Source organism: Brassica napus (genome assembly GCF_020379485.1).
Source record: "Brassica napus cultivar Da-Ae chromosome C9 unlocalized genomic scaffold, Da-Ae chrC09_Random_18, whole genome shotgun sequence".
NCBI lineage: Eukaryota > Viridiplantae > Streptophyta > Magnoliopsida > Brassicales > Brassicaceae > Brassica > Brassica napus.
The window spans coordinates 1-13,209 of record NW_026014372.1 but is presented as its reverse complement, the minus strand read 5'-3'; the positions used below and the strand labels follow the sequence as shown (position 1 = coordinate 13,209).

The following is a 13,209-nucleotide window of genomic DNA, read 5'->3' as shown; positions in this document are numbered from 1 at the left end:
CCATGTCATTATGTAGAGTATCTTGTAATCAATTTCCTTTGCCTTCACCTTGTATGAACCACTATATATAGTGGTGTAAGCAATAAGAAATATACAACACATTCTCACAAATCTTCTCTCGAATCTTAACTAGTACTTATACACTTCAGTTTTTTCGAACGTTCAAAAAGCTGACACCACATCAAAAACTAATCTTAATCGTAATATTTTAACAGTACACAACATTTTTATATGATTGTAGCGATGACATGTTAAACAAAATGTTTTCTTCATCTTCAATAACAATTTTGTCATCTCTCTGTTTCTATCTCTCTACAAAATATAGAAACAATAGAAGTAAATGATACGTGACGTTACCTGCTAAATTCATGAGACTTGTTAGTGTGTTCTCCTAGATGAAGAATGCCTGGCCTGAGAGAGTAAACTGTACCTTTTTCTCTCTTTGTTCATCATTCAATTTTATGTTTGCTTGTTTTGCATCTAACCTATTTTATTTCAAATGGTGCATTCTCTGACCATTTGAATTGCCTAATTATAATTTATAACTAATGCGTTAGAGGTTTTAAAGAAGAAAACTCATTTTGCAATTTCAGATGGCATCCTGACCATTTCAAATGGACAAATTTTCCCCTCGTGCTAATTTAAAATATCTGTCTAAGAGTTTCAGAAATATTGAAACAATAAAAAGATTCACCGATTGTTAGATAACATCAGAGGAAACAACTTAGGTCCTTCTTTCCATCCGTTTTGCCGAGCTCGAAGCTCCCACATGTAAGACACTCTCCTCTGCTCGTCTAGTGTCGCGTCTGATTTCTCTCTTGCTTGCTCACAAGTCTCCATCCCCATGCTGCACTTATCAGCCTCTTCTGATACTGAGACGCCGCTTTCTTAGCATCTAGCAGCAACCTGTCCGCGCGCCATTCGTCTTCTTGAGCTTGCGCTTCTCTCAGCTTCAGCTCTTCAGCCACCATTCGTGAAACTACTCTCGTTCTCTTCGCTCCCTTCCTCGCGTCTCATACAATCTTAACAATGAAATAAGAAACCAACATAAGTCTTTAGTAACTCTATAAGAAAAGGTTTTGCCAGTAAACACTCACCCAAGAAGCTATGATTGCTCAATCCTGTAGAAGAAACAATGAATCAAACACATTAATAATCTATTTTCTATCACCTGCAAAAAGAAAAAAAAAGAGAAGGATAATGATGATTACCATCTGGGATGTAGAGGAGAGGCTGAGAAGAACAGTCACAGAACAAAGGAGGACAAGAGGAGTGGAGAGACTCTGCAATGGTCTCGTTAAGATGCCAATACAGAGACGGTCCTGCGATGTACGCAACCATGCACAGTACCATCACCCCCTGTAACCACCTTAGCCGTTTTCTTCTGCCTTCTGGGCATCTCTCTGTTTCTATCTCTATGCAAACCTTAACTTTGGTTTGAATCTGAGAAAGAGTCTCCAGTAACAGATCTCCTTCAAATCTCCCCCAAGTATTGGATCCTTGCTAACTTACTTGATCCTATTTTTAGCAACTATAAAGGATATGTATGTAATTACATAATCTATATGTAATTACAGTTGCATTATTTGATTTGCTTCATTTCCTTGCTAAGAAGCTTCAACACAGACGCAGTCTCATCTGAATGCGAACTATGGCTCATGAAGAACGTTGTGGTTCTCCCATTCATCACGATTTTGCTCCATCCGGGGAGCTTTTTCAAGCCGAGAGACTTCATCTGCTTCCACGACTCACTCACATCCTCCCATCTCCTCATGGCGGCGCGAAAGAATGTGCAAGCCTGACGTAATGCCCAGCGTCTACCGGCTTCAACTCAATCATATCCCGACAAACTACATTTTCACCTCTGTTTCTCCATTTGCACGACAAGCATCAAGTATTATACCAAGACATCGATCGATGGCTTTGTAAAATTCTCGTTGTAGAACTTAAACGCCTCTTTATACTCTTTTGGCTCGGCATAGAAGATCAACCACGCAAGCGAGGTGTTCGTGATTCGGTTCAACACCAAAGTCTCTAACCATTGAAGTGAACGTCTCCAAGCCGTGCTGAACCATTCCGTTATGGCTGCAAGACGAGAGAACCGCTAGAGAAAATCAAGTGGTTCGGCTCCATTCCAGAGAGAAGAAACTCTGAGTAGACTTTCATAGCAGCCTCCCTTCACCGTGAAAACCATACCCTGCAATGAGTGTGCCCAAGAAACCAAATCTTTCCTCGAGATCGAATCAAAACATCTCTTTGCAACTTCTAAGTAGCCGCATTTCAAGTACATATCAACTAGTGCGGTATCAATGAATGTACAGGTCCGGACCAAGCTTCGGATTACAACGCAGTGGACCAGTCTCCCTATCCTTAGAGCTCCAGCGGATGAACAAGCTTGTAAAAGGGAAACAGCCGTCAACGCATCAACTCCATGCGCGGTTGCGAACTTCATTTCTGTAAAAACAAACAACGCATTGCTCAAATCTCCGTTCTGGGCATGTCCGGAGATGATTGCATTCCAAGAAACTAAGTCTCTTTCATTCATCAGTTCAAAAGAGCTAAGCTTTTGTCCAAACGACCGCACTTTGCGTACATTGTAATAAGCGAGTTTAACGCAAGAGTGTCTAGTCTATATCCCTGCCTCAGTACATAACCATGGACTGATGCGCCAAGAACAAGAGAACCTAACTGTGCACAAGCTGCTACAACACTAGCTATTGCTTCACTCGATAGCTCTGTTCCTGAATGTAAATTTCTGAAAAAACATTCATAGCTTTCTCAGCTTTACCCAACCTCACAAGCCCTGATATCATAACCGTCCAGCAAACAACATCCTTTTCAGGAATCGTTTCGAGAACTCCAAACGAAGCTTCCTCCTCTCCGCACTTTAGGTACATTGTCATCAACGCCGTCCTGAGATGCGTGTCTACATCGAAACCAGTTTTCACAACTTGGCAGTGTAACGTTCTCCCCAAGTCAATATCACTCATTGCTCCACTCACGGAAAGTGAGGCTCCAAACGTCTGGTGATCAGGTCTTAAACCAACATCCCTCATTCTACACAAAAGCTTCAAGATTTCAGACATATCACCAACAGAAGCAAATCCTGAGACCATTGTGTTCATGAAACCATGTCTCGCTGCTCCATCTGGTCAAACAAAACCTTAGCATCTACGACACAATCGCACTTACAGTACAGATTCAAGACAGAGTTCGTCACAGTTACATCACAACCAAACCCATGAACCAAAGCAAACGCGTGTAAACACTTTTAACTCCGTAATCTCCTTTACACCACTCAGCATCTCCAGCAACGTAACCGGACCCGGTTTAATCCCTTCAAATCTCATCTCGTTAACCAAAGAGAAGGCTTCTCCAACGAACCCGGCGCGTGAGTAACACCCGATAATCGCAGTCCAGTGCACCACATCTCTCTCACGCATTTCGTCGAACACTTTCCGAGCATGATCCCAAGCTCCAAACTTTGCGTAGAGATTGACGAGTGAAGAAGATGTGTAGGAATCTGAAGATAACCCATTGACGAGAACCTGCTGGTGAAGCGAGAGACCGAAGGAAAGGAAACGAGGGAAGCGCAGGCTCTGAGGAGACTAGGAAAGTGAAAGCGTCGGGGAGGAAGCGGGTGGCGAGCATGGAGGAGAATGTGGAGAGGACTTGGTGGTGGGCTCCATGAGATGAGAGATGGTTGATGAGAGAGTTGAAGGTCTTGGTGGAGTTGAGCAAAGAAGAGATTTGATCATGGCTCCATTATTTGAATCTTACCGTTGCAAAATGGTGCTTTATTATTGGGTTTGGTGATCGTTAGTATTTAACGGGCTATTTGTAAGAAGTGGGCCTTCTTGCTACCTTTAATATTTTTATATCACCTTTTAATTTTATATAATAAAATTGCAAAATTTTAGGAATTTTTCTTTTGAAGAAATCATTTTGCAATCATTCGAATTATTATGCTATTAGTGAGAAAAAAATATAAAATAACTACGAAAATAGTTTTACAACAAACAAGTATATCTGTTCTTTTTGTTTATTGTGTACATTGGAAACAATGACAAACGGTCTTTTTGTGGTACCCTTTATAAACTTATTTATAGAAAATTAATAGATTATTAATCAACACTAAACCAAAAAATTCACTTGAAAAAATTGTTTTTTGTTTGTTTTTTTTTTGGAGTTTTTTGTCAACTATATTTCAGTTACAAGAGTTGAGAATATCCAAAACATGAATATCAAAAAAGACTTTTCATTACAAACAAAGGGAGATCAAAATAAAAACCTAATATGGGATACGAGAAAATGAACATTTAAATTCTCAATTATTTGAATTCAGCAAGTTTAATACCAAATTATTACTTGCACGATTTTATTCTTCATAGTTGACTTGGCAAATTGGTGACTAAAAAAATTAACTATTTTAAATCAACAAGTTTAATACCGAATTATTACTTGCACAATTTTATTCTCTATAGTTGACTTGACAAATTAGTAACTAAAAATTCAGCCGTTAAGTCATAAACAACTCTCGCCATTAAACATGGAAAACTCAAAATCTCTAAATTTAGACCCTAACTTTAAGTGAAGACGATTTCCGGCGATGAGAAATTCGATTTCCGATGATAAGAGAGCAGATCCGGCCTAATCATGGAAACGGAGATCACCAAAAATTATCTTTTCCGTCACCGGAAATCGTCTCCACTCAAAGTTAAATTGTTGAGTTTGGGGATTTCGAATTTTTCATGTTCAGTGGCGATGATATTGATAAAAACTAACGAGAGTCGTTATAATTTAACAGCTAACTTTTTAGTCACTAATTTACTGAGTCAAAACTATTAGTTGGGAAATAAAATCGAGCAAGCAATACTTTGGTATTAAACTTGCTGATTTCAAATAGTTAGGGATTTAAATGTCTATTTTCCCTATGGGACAGAGGTGATTCCGGTTCATGTTGGAGTGAAATGATACAATTTGTTATCTTTTTGTTAATCATACGAGCTAGGTAGCTGTAGAATGATGATATGAATAGTCCTTGGTGATGTCGTCTGTTCCTTGATCTTATCGCCTTATCTTAAAAATTTAACTGCTACAAAATAAATGTTCGAACTTCTCAACCATCCACATACACTAAGTTGGTCACTAGTCAACGCAGGTAGAGTCTGTCTTTCGTTTGCTTAGATTTGTATCTCTTACAACAAATAACAATAAAATCTTGAATAATCGGATGATAGATTGGCCGAGACAAGCAAAAACGGAGAGACCCGACAAACCAGAACACAACGCTAGCAAGAATCTGATTCAAACGGTTGCCTAAACAAATTGCTTTTCCTCGGAGCATAATTAAACCCGCTCAAGGATTATCCTTGCCCTCAAGGTCCGAGCTAGGAAAATGAACTGAACTCAAGTTCCAACAAAAGATGGGACAACACACAACATGTGTTTAACAGCGCTCAACTAACTCAATCGCACTCATCCTCTAAGTCGGAAAAGAGAAAGGGGCAGCATCACCACCTCTCCGAGTCTTACTACCTCCTCCAACCGCAAAGTGTGACTCAAAGATCCAAGAATACAAAAAAACCTCCATTCGCCGACTAAATGCAACACCTGGAAATCAAATCCATACTAACAAGCGACACCATATAAACAACAAAAAAGGACGAGGAACTAAATTAATGCATCACTCAATAACAAGACCGCCTAATATTGATCCAGTGGAAAGACAATGAAATCATCATCACATCCAGGTTTGAGTCTGAGAACTCAAGCTCAGGCATTGCATACCCAAAAGTTTTTGAAGAGATGGCCAAAAGCGATGTTGGGATCCACACAGTCAGGGTGCGACCGGAGTCAGGAGAGACGACTTCCATAGCGGCGATGAGGAGCCACAAGTGGTGGTTCAATCGCTAAAAGAACGCAAATCTTCTCAACTCATAAAGGAAAATCGTCGTTTGCGCAAACGACGGCCAGAACGGAAACACTTCACTACATACACCCACACCGGTGAAAAGATTGGATGATGTGATGGGGTCGAGACGAGTCCCTCACAGCACCAAACGGCGCCGGAGAGGCAAACAAAACATGGGAATTGGATTGCGAAGAAGGTAGGGCTAGGAGAGAAGAATTGGGGGCGCATGTGTTACGGCCTCTATGTTCTTAGCAAATTATAATATACTAGTTTCGTGTTCGCGCTACGTATTTATATTTTTTTCTGTTTAGATAAATATGAATATGTGTATTGATAGTTTCATCATTTTGTATCAAAAGAACCTACAAACTTTGTACATGAAAAAGTACAATAAGATTTTGGGTTCCATTTTGTTAATGTTTTGTTGATGATTTCATATGGGCGTAAATTTATTTGTAACGCTAAATTCATGTATATAAGTACCAATCTGCAATAATGGTAGAGTAAACTTAGTATTGCTCATTTTGAATAGGGTTGAGTGAGAAATAATTATATAAATGATCAGAGATGGTTAGTGGTTATACTGGTATAGCATCATAAAAGTAAGAATATTATAGAATTTTGTTAAGCAAAGAATAATTTCAATACATGATGTCAACATATAAAGAACATAGGCTAGTGAAAGAATTATGCCGAAAAAAATTGGCTTTGTTAAATCAAATTGTGGATTTGTGGTGGCGTAGACTTTGGTTCCATTGTTTTTATTTCTGGTTTTATCTTTACAAAATTTGTATGAACCATTCTCCATCTTCTTGTTGAAGTAAAATCAGGTTCCTTAAGAGATTTTGGAGGGGTCTCCACAAAAATAATGGACCCCACAACTACTTACACATATACAATATATACATAGATTAATTTCCCTAATATTAATGAAAGTAGTTAGAAGATATTGTTTAGGTTGAAACTTATATGCTTTAATTTTCATAATTTTTGATTAGTTTGTGGCGAAGACAACTTTATGTTGTGAGATGTGTGCTTTGCAGAAGCAAAATAATTAAACAGTATTTTTGGGTTAATTATTTGGTTTATTGTTAATTACTTCTAAAACTATCTAAAACTTAATGAATTTATAACTTTCTTTTGAAAATATAGCAACTTATTATATCTTATACTTAAACACGTCTATTAAAATATTTATTTTGTAAATAAAATAATAACTATTTGATTTTTCTAATTATGTAAGTATTTTGGGGATACACTTATTTATTTTGCATATTAATTTTCAAAAAAAACATACATTTTCTTTATATGTTTTTTTACCAAAATATATCAACTAAAAAGATCAGTAAAATTATGAATTTCAATTTTTTTTTTATGAAAAGATAGATTCATATCTTAGATAAAGAACTTAACTAAATGCAATGAATAAAACTAATCTGATTTGGTCGAATTATTATCAGAAATATTTTAATTCCGTTTAGAGAGATATGTAATTCAATATATCTGAAAATGACTAATCGAATCAATCTACATTCTTATAAAAAATAAAAAATTAACTTAATAATATTTTTTTTACTTTATATATATAAATTACGGAATGACTCAAGATACATTGATAAATGAAAGTGAACTTTTAATTAAATTGTTATGATTTAATTCTTTTGAAAATTATATATAAGCATGAGATTATAAATTTTAAATTGATCAATACTTTAATTTTAAATTCAATTATCAATACAAAATATATCAAATCATATATAATTCTATCAAATTTACAAATCTAAGACAAAATAACTAAACTAAAATGCATTACAAAAATAATCAAATTTATAAAAATAATAATATTATGGTTATGGTTGAATTAAGAAAATATATATAATCTAAATACCTTAATAATAACCAAAACGACCAGATACTTTATATGCAAAGCACATGTCTAATTTAAAATAACATAATATTGTTTAAAGTAATCATTGTAGTGTGGTTACTTTATAAATAGAAAATTAGCTAGTATATTATATGAATATAATATTATTTATAAGATAAAATATAAATATCATAATAAGCTAAACAAAAGAGTGACTTATTAAATATTAATAGTATATATAAAGTTTTAGTAGTGTTGGTGCTCATCTTCACCACTTCAGTTGTGTTGCATGAGCTTCGAAGCAAAGAAAAGACAATTTTCTTATAACACAAATGGTATTGTTGAATCTCTGTTGCAATTTGTATCTAAACCATTAGAACCATTTCATGATCTTATCTCTTCCCATTCTATAAACCTACTCATGAACTGATTTATTTTTGTGAAAAGAACTCGTTTGAGCAAGTTACCTCACTCTCTCATGAATTCTTCAAGATGATATGCACAACTCTCTGAAGCTTAACTATAGAGAAGACACACAAAGTGGCGAGGAAGTTGGGTAAAAAATAGGTAAAGAAAATTACCAAGATGAAATGAAATGGTAAAGCTTGAGAAAAATGTTTTGTAAGTAGGTAAGCTCTTCATCACTCAACTTGCTAAGTGGAGGTCCTATCCATCCAAGTCAATGATCTTGAAAACTGAGAAGAAAAAAAATGGTTAGAACTTGTAAGCTATGACGACATAATTAAATGGCCAATGCTAAAATCAAAACTTTATAACCCATGTGTAGCCTCTTAATTATTTTGGAGGATATGTTCAAAATCCGAAATCATATTTTGTCACCACAATCTAACAAAAATTTGAAACTTAACTGAAATTTGATCATATGAAACAGTAGAAATCATACCAAAAGAAGTTGGATCGAAAATTTTTTTTCTACTTCTCGGGCTGTCATCATCACGGAGGAGTAGATCTTCATCTCCTCCTTCTTTTAAGATGGTCCCCTCGTCCTTCTTTGAGCCCGTCATTTTCAATTAGAGAGAGAGAAACAGTGACGGAAGACTTGCCGGTGGAGAGGAGAGTATCCAGTGGATTTCATGCCGGTAAAATTGTAGTTGTTTCTGCAGAGTTTCAATTAGGTTGAAAATGAGATGGAGCCCTTTATATAGAAGGAAAGAAAGGGGAAGGTGGAACGAAAATTAAAGCAATATTAAAGAGCATAATATACTAAGAAGAGGGATAACTGTAACGGCGAAGTGTGTTTGGTGCTGAGAAATTGATCAGTAATGACGAAGAGGAATAGTCTGGGAAGAGTCACGTTTCAGAAATGGCGAGATGAGTTGGACTCGAGTAGTTTAACAAATGAAACAACACAAACCAAGAAAACACAGATTAATGGCCAAGAATCCTTGATGAAAGGACAAATGATTAGCTAGAAATATTTCATCCTATGTAGACAGTCTAAGAGGCTTGAAAATAGTCATTTTATATAGTAAAGATAATAAATGGATATATGATAAGTTGATAACAAGAGGACATGATTAAACCTTTTTATCGGGTTAAATGATATCATGATTTGTACTAACTTCTCATTTTCTAACAAACGTTGGTATTTAGTAGTGTATAACTATTTTAGTATTTATACAACATATATCCACGTACACATACAAAATACAATAAACTGCAAGATATTTTATAAATTCATATGCTCTACCTATCACAAAATACAATGACTAAATAAATGTCTTCTCACTTTGACAAGCTCGAACGTCGGTAGACCACGCATTGAGTTTTTTTTGGCTGGCACACACACATAATTGTTAAGAAGCCTCCTATCATATGACTGTTGCGATTTTATATAATCTGCCAGAAAAAGGTTTATACAAGCATCAGCGTTTAAACACCCAGCTAATGAGAGTTAGACAACTAAAGATTAATATATATGCTCTTAAAATATAGTGCATAATTAAATTTAAATTTTGAAATGAACAAAGAATATAGGCTGAATGTGTCTAAGTTCAGACGCTCCTATATTCATTCAACCATATATATATGATAAAAATTTATATTTGAACTCAAGGGAATTTTTAATGGTATACTATAAAAATTTATCAACAATAAAAGAAAACAAAATTATAATTGGAAATGCATTGATTATTGAGCGGCTAGGGCTTCCATGGTGACTCAAATGACGATTCTACATATCAAAACTTTCGTTGAAGGTTTGATCTTTTTCTGATCGACAAGTCATTGGCGTGTGGGATTACCTGGCTATACGACATCCTCATTGCTGGTGCTCGGTGATCATTATCTCTTTCGTTCCTCTGGTGTATCTCTCACGACATCGAAGCCGATCTGCGGTATTGAGATTTCATTGGAAACTCAATTACTCCCAATCAAGATGGCCTCAAACGTTGACCAGATCTGTGTTTGTGGTTACTTAACGTTTTCTCTGATGATTGTCGACCGTTGTTGACACGATCTCTCGCTTTGCTCTGTTCTCCATACTAGAAACAGAGTGAATAACCAATCTCTGGTAATGAGGCAATTGTCTCAGCATGGATGGCCCATATGGCTGATTAAAAGGAAAGGAATTCAGTATGATGATGACGAGCCAATTCAGTTAACCGCAGAGGAAGATGATCATGTCATTTAAAAAATTCCTATGTCTCTCATCGGCAAAATACTTAATCCCAAGAAACAAAATGTTGAGAAGGCTGATTCAAACGATGCCCACACAATGGGGTATGAGGATCTCATCAAAGCAAATGACGTAGGCAATGGCAGATTCCTGTTCAACTTCACCTCCGAAGAGGATTTAAAATCGGTTTTGAGTAAGGGACCATTCCACTACATTACTGTATGTTTGTGCTGGTTCGATGGGAGCCCATAGTATACGATGATTACCCCTGGATCATCCCTTTCTGGGTTCAGCTGTCTGGTATTCCTCTTCATATTGGATACTTAAAAAACCTGAGGAAGATAGGTGAAAGACTAGGCCATATTGATACAATCGAGCTGTCAGAGGGACAGATGCTCATTGATATTGATTCTCGCTTGCCTCTTAAGTTTAGCAAGAAACTTGAGGCTCCTGAAGGTGATGTAACAATTCAGATCAAGTATGACATGCTTTTTAAGCACTGTACGACATGTGGATATCTTACTCACGAAAAAAGGTTACTGTCCTTCGACGGCTAATGATCCTACTACTCGACACCATACTGAAAGAGCTGGTATTTTTGATCGCGGGTACAGCTACCTCAAGAGAAGACAAACACCCAGCCACTGCTGAGGGTCAAACGAACTTTGTATCTCATTCTCAATCGTCATATGCGATGAGATCTCCGTTATGATGATAACCACAAGAGATACAACTCGCGGGAGGGTGCAAAGAAGTATCACAAGAAATTGAGACTTATCACTCACGATCTGGAGATGGGGCCTATCATTCTCTAGCTGGCGAAAAGGCCAATTATCACTCTGATAGAGTTATCCGAACACGAGATAGGAGACCAGGTAACAATCAATACAGTAGTACTCTAAGTATCAACAAGACCTTACGTCCGCAAGCAAGAGCTTACTTGGCGCAAAAGGCAGAGGACTGAAAAGCCAGGAAGATGGAGAATGATAATCTGACCAATGCTTTAAACAGCAGTGGCATTACTAAGTGGGAAGTTATCAACAGAAGGTCGCGCGAGATTGGTGGACACCAGGAATCAAAAGGAAATGATGACCTGGTTGTAGAGCGACAAGAAAGAGGCTAGCTAGAACGATCGTTACTCCGTCGCGCACGGTGGCGTTTGACTGCGAACGTTACCTTTCGAGCTAAAGAGATAGCTCAATCACTTTCAACTATCACCCAAAACGTCATATTTAAATGAGGATGCACTTGTCATTGGAGCTTTGTTGATATGTAGATAGCTGATAAACATGATGATGGATGATGGAAGGTGAGGTCAGAATGATGATTTGTTGGGCATTGATTTATGGAGATAGAAGCTGGGCATGTTTCCTCTAACATTTTTGAATCATCACGTCATCCTGGTGACACTTCTTACGGAAGGTCTAAGAGTAAGAAGAATGATACCAAATGTGTGTCCCTTTAAGCATTCAAAGCAAGAAAATTGGTTCCCTCTGTCGAGGTTCTCCGTCTGCTCGCAGTAACAGACATAGCTGGCCTAGTCATCATGAGTCATCAAGGAAATCGAGAGAATTTCAACTAAGGAGATGGTTCGTCAAAAGGTGTGTTGTATTGGGTCCTAAATACCCATCGAAACATCATCCATGAAGACAATCAGTTGGAACTGTCGAGGATAGGTAACGACTCACAGTTCGCGACGCCTTACGGAGATTGTGTCAGAAGCATCACCCAGGACTTGTGTTCCTTTCTGAGACGAAGACAGAAGGATGTTGTTGCAAAATTCATGTTAGGCCGACTTATAATTTGATCATTTTTTTACTGTTGACTACTTGGACTCAGCGGAGGTTTAACTTATTTTTTATGGATGAATTTCAAGTTAATGTTTTATTTTCAAATAACCGTATGATTGACATTGAGGCAGTCATTGATGGAATAAAAGTCTATATGACGTTTGTTATGGGGATCCTGTACTAGAAAGACGAGATCAAGTTTGGAAACGTCTTACGCTTTCTCAACAACAAGAACTGGACCTTGGTTCCTGATAAGAGATTTTAATGAATTACGTGTCACAATGAGAAAGAAGGGGGGAGACAACGTCCTGATAGTTCATTTCTGCCCTTTAAGCAGATGCTTAATGATTGTGGGATGCTAGAGTTTCTTTCACGTGAAACATGCTCTCATGGGTAGGAAAGAGAGCAGAGAAGGAAGAACAACTGTTCGATGTCGCTTAGACAGAGCAAGTAGGAAAAGTAGGAAATGCGATTGGCATGAGAGTTTCCCCACTCGACTGTGAAGTATATGAGGTTATGGGGATCAGATTATCGTCCGATTTTGCATAAAGCCAGTGAGGCGATAAAAAAAAAGTTCAAGTTTGATAAAAGATGCCTGGATAATTAGGAGCTACGGCCAGTCATTCTTGGGGGATGGAAATCTATGATCTCCATCCCCAATGCAACTATTATGGAACATATTTCTAGCGCTGAAAATTTTGAGCGAATGGAGAAACAACATAATGTTAACTCGGCGAAATTAGTGGAGGAGCTTAAAGAAAAAGTGGAGGGTCTGTACGCAGAGGATAATGCTACAACTGAGAAAATTGCTAGCAGCGTTGAAGGATCTCTGATGCTCTTAAAGCAAAAGAAATGTTCTGGGAAACGAGAGTAGAGTGTTTTGGCTGAGAGAAGGAGACAGAAATAAAAAAATTTCATGCCTTAACAAAGGCAAAGAAGAGCAAGGAATAAAATCACGCAGCTCCCTGGTGCAAATGGAAACAGAGGGAAGGGGGGGGGG

General features: G+C 37.2%; 1 protein-coding gene and 1 pseudogene across 1 annotated transcript; both read right to left on the bottom strand.

The window, feature by feature from the left end:
- Positions 1-690: 690 nt before the first annotated feature.
- Positions 691-1,399, bottom strand: LOC125595053 (annotated as a pseudogene).
- Positions 1,400-1,582: 183 nt separating this feature from the next.
- Positions 1,583-5,876, bottom strand: LOC106366920 (pentatricopeptide repeat-containing protein At4g04370). Its single transcript, XM_013806603.3, is given in 15 exon segments — positions 1,583-1,780; positions 1,783-1,862; positions 1,865-1,909; positions 1,912-1,960; positions 1,962-2,108; positions 2,110-2,174; positions 2,177-2,209; positions 2,212-2,556; positions 2,559-2,753; positions 2,756-3,124; positions 3,127-3,271; positions 3,273-3,580; positions 3,583-3,618; positions 3,621-3,760; positions 5,704-5,876. Coding segments are annotated over 15 exon segments (2,328 nt in total).
- Between the last annotated feature and the right edge of the window lie 7,333 nt (positions 5,877-13,209).